The sequence below is a fragment of the Oryx dammah genome, unplaced genomic scaffold (genome assembly GCF_014754425.2).
Source record: "Oryx dammah isolate SB20612 unplaced genomic scaffold, SCBI_Odam_1.1 HiC_scaffold_23, whole genome shotgun sequence".
NCBI classification, from domain to species: domain Eukaryota; kingdom Metazoa; phylum Chordata; class Mammalia; order Artiodactyla; family Bovidae; genus Oryx; species Oryx dammah.
The window spans coordinates 104,623,827-104,640,026 of record NW_024070207.1 but is presented as its reverse complement, the minus strand read 5'-3'; the positions used below and the strand labels follow the sequence as shown (position 1 = coordinate 104,640,026).

At 41.5% G+C, this 16,200-nt stretch overlaps 1 protein-coding gene across 1 annotated transcript; it reads right to left on the bottom strand.

The window, feature by feature from the left end:
* Nucleotides 1-12,966: 12,966 nt before the first annotated feature.
* Nucleotides 12,967-15,047, bottom strand: LOC120882326 (chromobox protein homolog 1-like). Its single transcript, XM_040266302.1, has one exon. It carries the CDS (start codon nucleotides 14,847-14,849, stop codon nucleotides 14,292-14,294), a length of 558 nt encoding a protein of 185 aa, XP_040122236.1. The 5' UTR covers nucleotides 14,850-15,047; the 3' UTR covers nucleotides 12,967-14,291.
* Nucleotides 15,048-16,200: the final 1,153 nt, after the last annotated feature.

The following is a 16,200-nucleotide window of genomic DNA, read 5'->3' as shown; positions in this document are numbered from 1 at the left end:
CAATGAGTCAACTCTTCGCATGAGGTGGCCAAAGTACTGGAGTTTCAGCTTTAGCATCATTCCTTCCAAAGAAATCCCAGGGTTGATCTCCTTCAGAATGGACAGGTTGGATCTCCTTGCAGTCCAAGGGACTCTCAAGAGTCTTCTCCAACACCACAGTTCAAAAGCATCAATTCTTCAGCACTCAGCTTTCTTTATAGTCCAGCTCTCACATCCATACATGACCACTGGAAAAACCATAGATTTGACTAGATGGACCTTTGTTGGCAAAGTAATGTCTCTGCTTTTAATATGCTGTCTGGGTTGGTCATAACTTTTCTTCCAAGGAGCAAGCATCTTTTAATTTCATGGCTGCAGTCACCATCTGTGATTTTGGAGCCCAAAAAACAAAGTCAGCCACTGTTTCCACTGTTTCCCCATCTATTTGCCATGAAGTGACAGGACCAGATGCCATGATCTTCGTTTTCTGAATGTTGAGCTTTAAGCCAACTTTTTCACTCTCCTCTTTTGCATTCATCAAGAGGCCTTTCAGTTCTTCTTCGCTTTCTGCCATAAATGTAGTGTCATCTGCATATCTGAGGTTATTGATATTTCTCCTGGCAATCTTGATTCCAGCTTGTGCTTCATCCAGTCCAACATTTCTCATGATGTACTATGCATGTTAAGTAAGCAGGATGACAATATACAGCCTTGACATACTTCTTTCCCGATTTGGAACCAGTCTGTTGTTCCATATCCAGTTCTAACTATTGCTTCTTGACCTGTATACAGATTTCTCAGGAGGTAGATCAGGTGGTCTGATATTCCCATCTCTTGAAGAATTTTCCACAGTTTGTTGAGATCCACACAGTTAAAGTTTTTGGCATAGTCAATAAAGCAGGATTTTTGGAACACTTGCTTTTTTGATGATCCAATGGATGTTGGCAATTTGATCTCTGGTTCCTCTGCCTTTTCTAAATACAACTTGAACATCTAAAAGTTCAAGTTAAGGTATTGTTGAAGCTTGGCTTGAAGAATTTTGAGCATTACTTTGCTAGCGTGTGAGATGAGTGCAATTGTGCAGTAGTCTGAGCATTCTTTGGCATTGCCTTTCTTTGAGATTGGAATGAAAACTGACTTTTTCCAGTCCTGTGGCCACTGCTGAGTTTTCCACATTTGCTGGCATATTGAGTGCAGCACTTTCACAACATCATCTTTTAGGATTTGAAATAGCTCAACTGGAATTCCATCACCTCCACTAGCTTTGTTCATAGTGATACTTTCTAAGGCCCACCTGACTTCACATTCCAGGATGTCTGGCTCCCAGCATCAGGGTCTTTTCCAATAAGTCTTTTCTTTAGATCAGGTAGCCAAAGTATTGGAGCATCAGCATCATCATGGAAAGGCTACATGAAAACATATTTCTTTAGCCTCAGCATTCTAGCCATTGAGACACCAGACATGAAAATGGAGAAGGTTTGTTAGACATTCCAGCTGCAACAAAGGTGATGTGCAAGATAAGGAAGACAGACAGCCAGTAGCCACAACCGAAACCTCAGACATAAGACCCTAACTGAGCCATCACAGGCCTCTCTAGGCATTCATACCACCCAACTAAGACCCTAGTCATTGTGGAATGAAAACTATCTATCCCTGGTGGTCCCTGCCCAGATTCCTGACCCATAAAATCTCAGGCATAATAAATGTTTTCTGATACCACTAAGTTTGGGCTGAATGTTATGCAATGATAGATAACTGATACTGAAGTTTCCATGAGGGTTGATGTGGAGCTAGGCTCTGAAGGACTGGAAGACATGCAGAAGAAGAGGGATTCTGGGAAAGGGAAACACATGAACTAAGCTGATAAATGAAGAATAAACCTAAAGCCTTCAGATGCCCATGATGTAATCATACCAACAAAGTGGAAAGGTTATTTGGAGATGAATGTGGCAAGATGTTCTTCACCTTTTTTACTTATTAGAACAAAGAGAGACTTTGTTAGAATAATGGCACATTAAAATGAAGCTATATAGTTGTCATGGCAAGAAAAATATGATATGACTTGTGGATGTTTCACTCTGAAGATCTGAAGTCACAGCTTCTGGAATGGACCCAGAGCCCTGACTGAGGTCACCTTTAGAAATGAAAAGAAGAGACAGAAGGGAGAATGATCTCATAGGTGTTTATCCTAGATATGCCTCTTCTGTACTAAATGGGTGATGGCATGGGAAAAGACTATTGGTGGTTTATTTGTTCTCATTCCTCTAATAGATTCTGAACTCAACTTATATCCATTATCAGCAGTTGATAGTGAGACTCTTCTCAGGATATAACTTTACCTTCAAGATCTACAAGGTTTACCAGGTTTATGTATGAAAGTGAAGTTGCTCAGTCGTGTCCAACTCTTTATGACCCCATGGACTGTAGCCTACCAGGCTCCTCCCTCCATGGGATTCTCCAGGCAAGAGTACTGGAGTGGGGCATGCGGTTCTCATAAACTTCCCTTCAAATTGCCATCTCATTCCATTTCCTAACTTAAATAGCAAGAATCACTGAGTTATGAAAGACCTTGTCAGAGACAGGGAGTGGGGCTTAGGTGAAATGGGTGAAAGTAGTTAAAAGATATAAAGAAGATTAAGTCATGGGATGTACTATACAGACATGATAAGAACACTATATTGCAAATTTGAACATTGCTAAGAGAGTAGATCTGGAAAGTTCTCAAGAAAAAATTGTGTAACTGTGTAGCAATGGATGTTATCTAGACTCATTGTGGTGAGATTTCTCAATATATACAGGTATCTAATCATATTGTTGTGTATAGGAAACTAATATAATGTTATGTGTCAATTGTATGTCAATTTTTAAAACAAAAATTACAAAAACTGTTGAAAACAAGAAACGGGTATTTATTTAGTTTGGGAAGCAACTGAGAACTTCTACTGTGTAAAAGGTTTATAAGTATATATTACAAACATACTTCTTATGTACCTTTGGGGACAGAAGAAAAGAAGGAGACACATGAATTTCTGGACTGTAGAACTGGGTAAAAAGATACATTGGTAAAGTTAGTACCAGAGTAAGACCAAGAACTACCACAAAGTGAGAATAATGATGAGATAGAGTTGTCCTATCACTGTGTCCCATTCCTTTCATTTCTCAACCTTGAAAATTGCCTCTGAAGCCATAAATGGAATGAGATGGCAATTTGAAGGGAAGTTTATGAGAACCGCATGCCCCAACTATGGGTAACAGCACAAAAAAATGTGGAGCATAAACTGGGTAGTGCATATTGACTTTTCTTGTCAACATCTTGTATAATAGCTTATCTCATAATGCTGGCATTTTGAACTCTAGTAAATAAAAACTTTCTGCAGCAAGAAGACTATATTTTTATCCCCAGTGATATATAACTTCAGGTATCTTTAGAAGGAAGGAGAACATACTGGAGTTCAATAATAAAATGTTTATTACAGTACTGAATGTGAAAATGTCTCAGCAGTAGTTTTTAAAAATGCATGATGAGAATACATGGCCCTTCAATGCAGTGATAATAAATAAATAAAGCCAGAGGCAGAAAAACCCAACCAGATTTTGCAGGATGGGGAACATGTGTATACCTGTGGCAGATTCATGTTGATGTATGGCAAAACCAATACAATATTGTAAAGTAATTAACCTCCAATTAAAATAAATTTATATTTTAAAAAAAGTATAACCAAAAAAAAAAAAAAGATCTAGAAAATGGAAAGTTTGTGAGACTCTAGTTCGTATATATAGTTTGTCTTCTGAGCTCTTCAGTCCTTTTCCTTGATCAAATTAGATACTCAGATAATTACATAAAAAAATCTTTCATATTTCTTTGCTTTGTTCTTTATCATGCTAGATAGTAGATTTTGAGCTGTTAGTCTAGTTAAATTTTGGCACTGGGAAATTTGGAGTTTTGAAATCTGTTTAATATTTTCTCTTAATGTGGAAATTTTATCTGTGAAAATGCATAGTATTTCTGATGTCAAGACTAATATAGGATAATGCATAGAAAGTGTTTTGAAAACCATAATACGTGAAATAAGATGTTAAAATTGTACTGTTGATATTGATGATGATAATAGTGTTACTAGGTGCACATATACTGAAACAACACACATCACATATCCTTAGGTGTTAAGTAGAAAGAAAACTTGGCATTTTTTCTTCTGAAAAAGGAAAACTGAGATTTTCCCCAGCCATGGTCTGTTAACATAGGCTATTTTCTTTATAGTAGTCTGTCAGTGTGTATTTATTGAGATCTGCTTTGTGTAGAATTCATTTCTTGCTGTTTTGGAGAACTGTAAAAATGCTAGTGAAGTCTCTGCACCAGAAGAATTTATTTTCTAAAGGAAAAGAGAAAAAAAGAAAATTCACATACTTAACATGTACGTGAAAGCATGTGTCTCTTCAATTAGGTATATTATGTATATACCTCAATGCACACTTCTCACCCACACATCCACTTTCTCAGTGATTTAGTAAAGGGATGGCATACTGTATCCTGAGGACCAAATCCAGCCAGTGACCTATTTTTGTATGGCTCTTGAGCTCAGAATGTTTTGTATATTTTTAAAGGGACTTAGACTTCCCTGGTGGCTCAGACGATAAAGCGTCTGCCTACAGTGCGGGAGACCCGGGTTCAATCCCTGGGTTGGGAAGATGCCCTGGAGAAGGGCATGGCAACCCACTCCAGTATTCTTGCCTGGAAAATCCCATGGACAGAGGAGCCTGGTAGGCTACAGTCCATGGAGTCGCAAAGAGTCAGACACGACTGAGCGACTTCAATTTCTTTCACTTTAAAGGGTTTAAAAAAAATAGAAATGATGAAGAATATGCAACATAGACAATATAAGTCTTGAAAAACCTTAACTATTTACTATCTTTACAGGCTTTTTATAGGAAAAAAATGATTGGTCCTTGATCTAGAGTGCTGTGTGAAACTGAAGTTTTGCCAAATTAGAGTGATCAGAGTTGTCCCAGGTTAGTGTGAGAGCCAGTGCCAAATGATTTATAACCCTATAGCCGCACAGGACAATGCTTGCCTAAAGCTACTTCGCATTTGTACTGCATTGGCCTTCAAAGCCTTTCTTGTATGAAAGGCAGAAATAAACACTAAAGTCATACTTATTATGGCAGGAAGTTTCACGTGTTGATTTCAATGCAAGCATCTAAATCTCTGCCATCTCTGATAGTACAGATCATTCAAGTCAAGTAAATCTAGGTCTCCGTCCTCTCTTCCCTATTGCCAAGTTAGTTTTCAATGCTTTAGCATTCTGTTTATAAAAAGTACCAAGAACGACCTTGGGGTGCTCCCTCGGTGACCACTCAGCCTCTAGACTCGAGTCTGTGGCTGATTGTGACGTTACTGCTGATTGAACTTGCCACTGGATACGACAGAAAAGGCCTATCTTTTCCCACCATCTCTTTGAAAGCTTCTTTTTATTTCAGAGCTGCAGTTGGAATTTGTAGTATGTGACTCAGCTGTTTGGTTTATGCTCTTTCCAATGCCTTTGTAGGGAAGTGTCCTTTCATTTCTGCTTCAAAAGCATTCTTTATGATAGTTTCTCCTGGCATTTAAAAGAGTTTCTCCTGGCATCCCACTAGCATCCCACCCCACCCCAGCAGCTCTCAGCTCTGCTGTATAATAACTTGTCCCCCGGTTTATTATTTGAGTGTGGTTTTTGTGTTTTCATTCAGTGTCTTCATGAATATTCCATTTTCTATTACTGAGCACAGTTTTAGGGGACTCCAGTCTTACCTAGTGGAATGGTTACCTGCAAAGTCCCATTTGGAGGTACACGCCCATGCAAGACTCTGGGAGCCGTGATTCCAGTTTATGCTCTTTATTATTCAGCTTTAGTGGATCAAGTAGCCAAAAGGATGCAGAAACAACAGATTATACATCTCTTGAAACTTCCTGTGTCTCACTGTCCTCATATGTTAAAATGAAGACAATAATAGAACCTAACTCGTAGGCATGCTGGGGAAATTAAGTGAGATAATTCATATAACTGTTTAGCTCCATGTTTGGCATAGAGCAAACACTTGCTGCATGCTGATCCCATGATTGTCATCATCATCTCTTCACTCAGACAGCACTTTTTTCCCCTAGAGTATTGGCTTAGTCATTCCACAGATATTGGTGCCTACCATGTACTAGGCACTGTCTTAAACACTGGATTATCAAAGATACTCTTTAAATCTTCACTGGAAACATGACAGATTTTTTTCGAGCACCGATCTGGTCAGGCATCTGCGCTGCTGCTAAGTCACTTCAGTCGTGTCCGACTCTGTGCGACCCCATAGACGGCAGCCCACCAGCCTCCCCCGTCCCTGGGATTCTCCAGGCAAGAACACTGGAGTGGGTTGCCAGTTCCTTCTCCAATGCATGAAAGTGAAAAGTGAAAGGGAAGTCACTCAGTCATGTCTGACTCTTGGCGACCCCATGGACTGCAGCCTACCAGGCTCCTCCATCCTTGGAATTTTCCAGGCAAGAGTACTTGAGTGGGGTACCATTGCCTTCTCTGGGTCAGGTGTCTGATATGTGCCTAAATCAGTGGTTTGGAGGGTATGCCCAGGCCAGTGAGCTTATTTCAGTCTATGTGGTGGTTCTTGTCTCCGAGAGCAAACCCATGGGCTGCCACACTTGCTTACATGGACATCTTAGTAATCTCTGCCTAGTTAAATTGATTATTCCACCATCTTATCAGTGCACCATGTTTGTTCTACTTTGACCTCTCTGTATGTATCACTGTCTATGCTCAATCACAGAGTCACCATACCGGCCTGCCGTGGGTACAAGGATAAGCAGTCTGCAGCTGTGAGGCAAGGTTACCACCTACCTTCTGATACCAGAGATGGCCTCAGGAATCCCTCGGTGTTACAGAGAACAATGGCTTCTGACTTACCAAGTCCATAGATTCCAGGCTGAGATGTCACTGCATAGACAGACACACTAGAGTTCCCTTGGCAGAGCCCCTTCCAAGGAATAGAACTGTACATATTGGTGGTTGCTGTAGAAGCTATTGGTAAATCCCGTGGCTTCTGCTTATAGTCATAATCCTGAGTGCCTTGGATTCTCAAGCAAGACAGGGGGAGGCAGTTGAGGAAGTGCTTGATAACTTCCCATAGACATGGGGCCTTCTTGGGAAAACCTCCACAGCTGCTTCCTGTGACCTTCATCAGAGCTATAATAGCTGATTTAAATTCCTTGTCTACTAGAGATACTGGCAGCCATGTTCCTACCACTCATAGAGACCTGAGAATGTAGAGCTAACCCACAGACACCCAGAGGTTTTTCTTTTTTTCCTGAATCAAGAACAAGAGACAGAGTAACTCTTAGGAGTGGCTTCTGACTCAAGGCTCCAGAGGATTCCCTGATTCACACAGTTCTCCCATTCTGTGAACCTCCACTATTTGCACCCCAGATTTCTATTTTGACTTAAGCTACTTCCAGTGGTGTACATGTAACTGGCAACTGAAAGAGTTCTGTCTAAAATCCTCTCTAATCACTCCCTCTCTTTAAATCCCAACAGTGACTGAGTTTATTCTCTTCCCAAACAGGTTATTAACTCTAAAATGACCACTTCCTTTTAAAATTATTACAAGGAAAAACTATCTTAGCTGTACTGGATGCTTGGGGCTGGTGCAACCGAGACGACCCAGAGGGATGGTATGGGGAGGGAGGTTCAGGATGGGGAACATGTGTATACCCATGGCAAATTCATGTTGATGTATGGCAAAACCAATATAATATTGTAAAGTAATTAGCCTCCAATTAAAATAAATAAATTTATATTTAAAAAAACTATCTTAGCCATAAAAAAGGATGTAATCTTGCCATTTGTGACTACATGGATGGACCTTGAGGGTATTATGCTGAGTGAAATAAATCAGAGAAGACAAATACCATATGATCTCTCTCGTATGTTGAATATTAAAAAAAAAAAGCAACCCCCCCCCAAAAAAAGTGAACATACCAAACAAAAACAAACATGTGGACACAGAGAACAGAATAGTAGTTACTAGCGGGGAAGGGAAGGAAGGTGATATGGGTAAAGTACTGTATAGTGACAGGTAGAAATCAAAATTTTGGTGGTGAGCACACTGTAGTGTGTATGCTGCTGCTGCTGCTGCTAAGTCACTTCAGTCGTGTCCAACTCTGTGCGACCCCATAGTGTATAAAGAAGTAGAAATATAATGTTGTACACCCCAAACTTATATAATATTGAACTGTAGCCCGCCAGGCTCCTCTGTCCATGGGATTCTCCAGGCAAGAATACTGGAGTGTGTTGCCATGCTCTCTTCCAGGGGATCTTCCCGACCCAGGGATCAAACCCTAGTCTCTTACATCTCCTGCATTGGCAGGTGGGTTCTTTACCACAAGTGCCACTTGGGAAGTCCAATAAAACATTATCTCAATTTTAAAAATCACTACATTAGGCATTTGGCTGCCTTCTCCTCATTGATCAAAACATCTATTCTCCACATCCATGGGAAGACCTGCAGCCCAGCACCCTCTAAGGCCCCCAAGCAGAATTTGGCTGACAAGCCTACTGATTCCTCATAGTAAAATTATTGAGGATGAAAAATAATAATACAAATAAAAATATCAGGGATGAGTCACCCATGGCAATCCCAAGTGTTGGACAAGGAGCAGAGTTTGCCAGAGAAATACAGGGAGAGTGAGATGTAGTTTTTAAAAAAATAAAAGATGACAAATTCAGCTAGAAGTAGGACCAGCTCCCTTTTGGGAAGAAAGGCCTCTCTTCTGAAGATGACTCAATGGAGTAGAGACTGTCTCCAGGTCAACCTTGGGAGTCGTGTGCTGGAGAGAGCCAGGGCCACGTGAGGGGTGGAGATGGGATTCCTGAGTCAGCACTAGAGGAGAGTCATTGTCTTCCAGGACATTGGGATTAAATAGGAAAACACTGGCTCCACAGAAAATCCTGAAATATTAGGACATTGCCAGTTCCAGTTGATTTTTCCCAGGTCCTTACAACTGAAAAACAGCTCTCTTAGTTACTATCTTTGATGAGACTAAGCAAGGTCAGACTTCCTTGTTGCCCAAGGAAACTTTAAATCAGGACAATGATCCTCACCCAAAGATGTGGGCCCATGAGTCCTATACTACAGCATCTATCACCATTATGCCCTAACATGCTCAAGGGAGTGTTGGCATGGGACTGGCTAGACCCAGGTCTGTTGTAAGGTCAGGTGGGAACTAGTGTGGTCGGAACTCATTGGCTGGCCTCCTCTGGCAACCATCAGCTCTTTCCACATTTCCAAATGCTAAGTGCAGGGTATGAGTAATGTGACTCTGTTTCTTCTGGAGAGCAGAGCAATCTTAGGGTACTCTTTTATAGAACCTTGCTGCCTCCTCCTCTCAGCCCCTCCTATTGGCTCTGTCCTTGTTGCCAGGCACTTGTTTAGGTAAGAATCAGAACATTCTACAAGATCTCTGTGGTCACTTGTGGCCCACAGGAGACTGGAAGTCAGAGATAGAGCTGCAGTGTCCTCTGGAGCCATGGATGGTATGCTGGTTGTCATAAACATGTTTCTCCAACTGGTAATGGAGCAACTATATGGTGCTTTGATGGTGTTCTCCAGATATTTGACCCAAGCTCCAAGAACCTTGGAGTTTTCCTGGGAGATCTTGGTGTATGCTGCTGTGGTTGTTATTATAGTAAAGAGACTATGTACTCTAAAAAATAAAAAACAGGCGGCAGAGGCGGCCCAACAACTTACTGACCAAGCTGAAGAATATGGCAAATTTAGTCAGAAGACTAGCCTGTTTACACAAGCCTATGAAACCATGAAGCCACCTCCAAAGGTAGACAGTCCTCTAAAGTTACAAGCTCTGTGTTTGGCCGTATTTCACAAAGGTATGAAGAGTTTCACCTCTTCATCTGGGGACTCTCTTGAACCTAAAAGTAAGTTCCCTAAACTTTTATTTCATACCATGATAATAACTCGCCTTGAAGCACAGACACGGTTACTCCAAGAATCATCAGAATCCCTCCGATTGCAAGTTATTGAGACCAAAGACATCTTAAAAGCATCTCAGAATAAGAGGCAAATAATGTGTGGATTGAGCAAAATTGCTCATCTTCAGGAAAATCTTAAAGTGCTTTCCCAAGAAGTTGCAGAATGGACTGAACAAGTGTGGGAAGGCAGAGAATAACAAAAATGCTGGAAACCCAAAATACCTGAAGAAATCAGATTTTAAATAATAGAGTCCAATAAAATCTCTGCTAAGTATAGTGTCTGGTCTTGTGGTCCATCTGCATTCATCGCCTTTTTCACTTCAGTTTGGGTCACATTTTTCTGTTCGTTCATGTCTAGTACTGTGGACTTTATGAAAAATGGGATGTTCAGACTGTAGATTCTGTTGTGTTATTTCAGAGAATATTGATTTTTTAAAAGGGTTTAATGGGCAGTTGACTTGGCAGGACTTGAAATCCAAACCATGTCTCCTCCTTAGTGAGCAGCAGCTGGAGTCTTTCTTCAGTTAGTTTTGCCTCAGTCTTGCACAGGCATAGTTCAGGATGGAGTTTATATGTAGAATTTGGAGTTCCCTTTATTGAGTGTCTCCTCTTTGATATTTCTCTTGTACTTTCCAGATGCTAGTTTTAGTCACCTTACTTGGGACTGACTGTAGCCTGCCCTCAGCAAAAAAAAAAAAAAAAAAAAAGCTGTAAAAAGGGAAACTTACCCTATTCCATTTTCTACTTTCAATTGTATACTCTCCTTTAAAATTTGCCTGATTTTAGTTATTCTCCATTGACTTTAAGTCAATTTTTCTTTTATCATGTCCAGAGTTTCAAGTTGTTTTCTGTGGTAAGGCTGATCCAATAGGAGCCACTTCTCCATTTTCAGAACAAGAAGCTCACCCCTCCCACAAGTACTTCCAATGCTGTGACAGTGATCCATGATGTATGGATGAATAAAGAAATGTCATGAATTAAACTCCTACCATCCCACCCAATAAAAGGTCTGCATAAATCCTGATTGTAGAAGGCAAGAAAAAAAAACTGGTACTTTCTTTTAACTCTTGGCCACCTGATGTGAAGAACTGACTCATTTGAAAAGACCCTGATGCTGGAAAGGATTGAAGGTGGGAGAAGAAGGGAATGACAGAGGATGAGATGGTTGGATGGCATCACCGACTCGATGGACATGAGTTTGAGTGAACTCCAGGAATTGGTGATGGACAGGGAGGCCTGCCATGCTGCAGTCCATGGGGTTGCAAAGAGTTAGACATGACTGAGCAACTGAACTGAACTGAACTGATATACCCAGGTGGAGAATGATTTCCACCCTCCCCACCCAAAGAAATCCCTTGAAATTATACTATTTCTCTTCATTCTTAATACATTATTATTTTAAATAAAGATCACTGTTGTCAGAACCACTAATTATCTAGAATGAATGAGACCTCTTAACTGACAGTGATGACATAGTTGCCAGGGAGAAGGGATAGTTAGGGAATTTGGGATAGTCATGTACACACTGCTATATTCAAAATGGATACCCAACAAGAACCTACTGTATAGCATGGGGAACTCTGCTCAGTGTTATGTGGCAGACTAGATGGGAAGGGAGTTTGGGGGAGAATGGATACATGTATGGCTTCCCTGGTGGCTCAAACAGTACAGAATCTGCCTGCAATGCATGAGATCTGGGTTCTATCCCTGGGTCAGGAAGATCCCCTGGAGAAGGGACTGACTACCCACTCCAATATTCTTGCCTGGAGAATTCTATAGACAGAGGAGCCTGGCAGGCTACAGTCCATGGTATATATAGGACTGAGTCCCTTCACTGTTCACCTGAAACTACCACAACATTGTTAATCATTTATACCCCAATACAAAATAAAAAGTTTAAAGTTTGAAAAAAGTCAGGGATACACCAAGAGTGGCATTCCCAAGGAATGCTTTTAAAAATGCAAAGCTCATTTCCCCACAATTAGCCAATCAACCCAAGGGAAATTTTTCATAACTTTCTGCTTCTTCCCAGATGTAATTCTGCCTATGATAACATTTTGGACTCTTTCACACCTTCCCTTGATGCCACTATAACTGGACTCCCTCTATGGAAACACTTTAAAAGAGAGAGAGGTGGGAAGGGAGTGGGGAGTAAGAGAAAGAGAGATTGGTTTTGGAGTACATGTGTGTTGCATGTTTGAGGTTGGGGAAGAAATTAGAGACTTGGAAAAAAAGGTCTGTGTTCGGTGAGACAACAGTGGAGGCAGAAGCTGTGCATATCTCGTTCGATGACTGTGCTGCCTGAAGAATGGGAAATGGTCATGAAGCCCTCTGCTTGTCTCCAAGTCAGGACTTACATGTGCCTAAATAAGTTCAGGAAGTAAAGCCAGTAATTTTCTCTTCACAAATACTAAGGGAATACATATTTTCACATGTTTTTTTAACTCAATCTTCTCTCCTACAGAATGATTTTCTGCTTTTGTAGTAGGAGGTAATTCATAATTACTGAGAAAAACTGACAACATTCAAAACCCTCTCTCAACCTCACAGCATAGAGAACAGACTTATGAACGTGGGGTAGGGGGGAGGAAGGAGAGGGAGGGATATATGGAGAGACTAGAATGAAAACATATACATTATCATATGTAAAGAGTGGGAATTTGCTATGTGACTCAGGGGACTCAAACTGGGACTTTGTAACAACCTAGAGAGGTGGGATGGGGTGGGAGGTAGAAGGGAGGTTCAAAAGGGAGGGTACATAGGTATACCTATGGCTGATTCATGTTGATATTTGGCAGAAACTAGATAAGAAAGCCTTCCTCAGCAATCAATGCAAAGAAACAGAGGAAAACAACAGAATGGGAAGGACTAGAGATCTCTTCAAGAAAATTAGAGATACCAAGGGAACATTTCATGCAAAGATGGGCTCGATAAAGGACAGAAATGGTATGGACCTAACAGAAGCAGAAGATTTTTTTTTTATAAATCTATATAGTTTTATTAAGACAAAAAACTGACAGTGTTGATATGAAGTTTACATTTAAACAAAAGTTTCCACAAAAACCTAACACACGCCTAAAAATTACAATGGAGTTCTAGATGCAGATCAAGACGATGTCAACAACTGATGGATCTCATGACTCAAGACAGCGTTTTGGATTTTAGTTAGTTCTTAGGATTAAAAAACTTGTTTTGTTTTAAAGTGAACCACTGCCCCAGTATGAAAATTTACCTTCTCCTGAGACCAGGGCTTTTGAAATCATTCAACTCTTGAACTTGTGCTGTCAGTGACTGAACCCTGCCACCAATGGTTTCAAAGTTCAAAAAACAGAGGCTCCAAGAGTTTTCCACCCTATGAGCACCGGCCCTTGTCTTTCCCTACTCACTTAGCTCCTATACCACTCTCTGCCCTTCCCTAAATATTTCACCAGTGGCTTGGATGGAGAAGCTGATATTTGTAACTTCACAATAGGAAAAGAAAGGGTCTTCTTGTCAGTTTCATGAGTAGCACCTCTAAGACAGAATGATCTGCCTGTGTATACACTCCAATAAGACTTTTCCTCCTCAACCAGTTTCCATCTCCAAAATGGCAGCTTTGGTAGCTTCTTATTCCTTTGTTGGGAATAGCATTAAGCTCAGGCAGGGGAATACCTTGGCTTCTAAGTTTCAGGCATTCACAGCTTTTAAACAGTCTCTCTCAGTCCTCATTTAGGTTGCCAATGACATTTTTTGAAAGGATACAATATTCTGGACACTGAACCCAATCATCATTAGTTGTCCTTTCCTTTGTTTCACCGTTTCCCCAAATTTTAACAAAAACGATCCTAACCCATCTCCCTTCTTTCCCACCCCACCCCACCCACCCCAAATAATACACCAGTAATAGCCAAAAACTACACACATGCTACGCTGTAAAAATGCAGAGTTAACACTATCGGGAAGAAGGCTATGTGGGTTGTGGAGATGCTCTTTGAAGATCTACAGTATCTCTTGCTCTCCCACATCCCATTCTATGTTTTGTCCTTCATAGAAGGCCCTTTGCTTTTTTTTTCAGCAAAGTTCAGAACGGGTTGCCTTGAAACACTGACCCTCCTTCCCCTCCACCGGGACGGGTGTGCAAACTGTACAGCATGGAGCGGCTTTGAAGCCCTGGGCTGCTGTAGGGCACAGAAACTATACTGGCTCTTCAAAGGACATCTTCTCAAGCCACCTTCATGGTGTCAAGACAAGGAGAACTCCTTCTTTCCCCACTTGAAACCCACAGTCAGATGTGACAGGGGCTGGTATTCAAGAAAGTTAATTCTTATCATCTTTTTTGTCATCATCCTCTGAGGGGTAAGAATGCCACGTCAGCCTTTCCTCATAGAAGGATATGACAACCTGCGGGCACTTGACGTTGGCTTCCTTGGCAGGGACCAGATCAGCCTCATCAGAGTTCTTCCATTTCATTAGGAACATGAGTTCTCCACTGGAGTCCGTAGCTCCAATAATCCGCTCTGGTTCCAAACCCCGGGCAAAGCCTCGTGGCTTTTCTGACTCTTCTTTCTTCTTCTTTGGTTTGCTCTCCTCCCCCTTATCTTCCGAATCAGAATCAGCTTTGTGCTTGCCTCCCTCTGATTTATCTGTCTCGTGTGCTGTTTTCTGTGACTGCAGAAACTCAGCAATAAGGTCAGGGCAATCCAGATTCTCTTCTGGCTCCCATGTGTTATCCTCATCTGAGAACCCCTTCCACTTTAGGAGATACTCCACTTTGCCCTTTACCACTCGACGGTCTAGAACTTTTTCCACCACATATTCTTCTTCCTCTTCTTCTAGCACTTCCTCCACTTTCTTCTTGTTTTGTTTTTTCCCCATAGTGCCCGCCAGCTTTCTGATATAAAGGATGACGCTGCTCAGAGCAGCGCCCACAAGCCCGAGAGGAATCGGTGCCGCGCTACTGGCGGGTCTTTTTGTCCGGCCGGCCGGGGGAGTGGCGACCAGAAAAGCAACAAGCCGAGTGACCACTGTCGAGCCCCCTCACTGAAGCGGCGTACCGCAGGCCCCTGCCAACGGCCCTCCGAAGCAGAAGATATTAAGAAGAGGTGGCAAGAATACACAGAAGAACTGTACAAAAAAGATCTTCATGACCCAGATAATCACGATGGTGTGATCACTCACCTAGAGCCAGACATCCTGGAATGTGAAGTCAAGTGGGCCTTAGAAAGCATCACTACGAACAAAGCTAGTGGAGGTGATGGAATTCCAGTTGAGCTGTTTCAAATCCTGAAAGATGATGCTGTGAAAGTGCTGCACTCAATATGCCAGGCAAATATGGAATACTCAGCAGTGGCCACAGGACTGGAAAAGGTCAGTTTTCATTCCAATCCCAAAGAAAGGCAATGCCAAAGAATGCTCAAACTACTGCACAATTGCACTCATCTCACACGCTAGTAAAGTAATGCTCAAAATTCTCCAAGCCAGGTTTCAGCAATACATGAACCGTGAACTTCCTGATGTTCAAGCTGGATTTAGAAAAGGCAGAGGAACCAGAGATCAATTGCCAACATCTGCTGGATCATCAAGAAAGCAAAAAAGTTCCAGAAAAACATCTATTTCTGCTTTATTGATTATGCCAAAGCCTTTGACTGTGTGGATCACAATAAACTGTGGAAAATTGTGCAAGAGATGGGAATACCAGACCACCTGACCTGCCTCTTGAGAAACCTGTATGCAGGCCAGGAAGCAACAGTTAGAACTGGACAGGGAAAAACAGACTGGTTCCAAATAGGGAAAATAGTACGTCAAGGCTGTATATTGTCACCCTGCTTATTTCACTTATATGCAGAGTACATCATGAGAAACGCTGGGCTGGAAGAAACACAAGCTGGAATCAAGATTGCGGGAGAAATATCAATAACCTCAGATATGCAGATGACACCACCCTTATGGCAGAAAGTGAAGAAGAACTAAAAATCCTCTTGATGAACGTGAAAGAGGAGAATGAAAAAGTTGGCTTAAAGCTCAACATCCAGAAAAGTAAAATCATGTCATCTGGTCCCATCACTTCATGGGAAATAGATGGGGAAACAGTGGAAACAGTGTCAGACTTTATTTTGGGGGGCTCCAAAATCACTGCAGATGATGATTGCAGCCATGAAATTAAAAGATGCTTACTCTTTGGAAGGAAAGTTATGAGCAACCTAGACAGCATATTAAAAAGCAGAGA

What these genes read in the sequence shown, in the direction of transcription:
- LOC120882326 (XM_040266302.1), bottom strand. Translation starts at nt 14,849, where the DNA reads ATGGGGAAAAAACAAAACAAGAAGAAAGTGGAGGAAGTGCTAGAAGAA.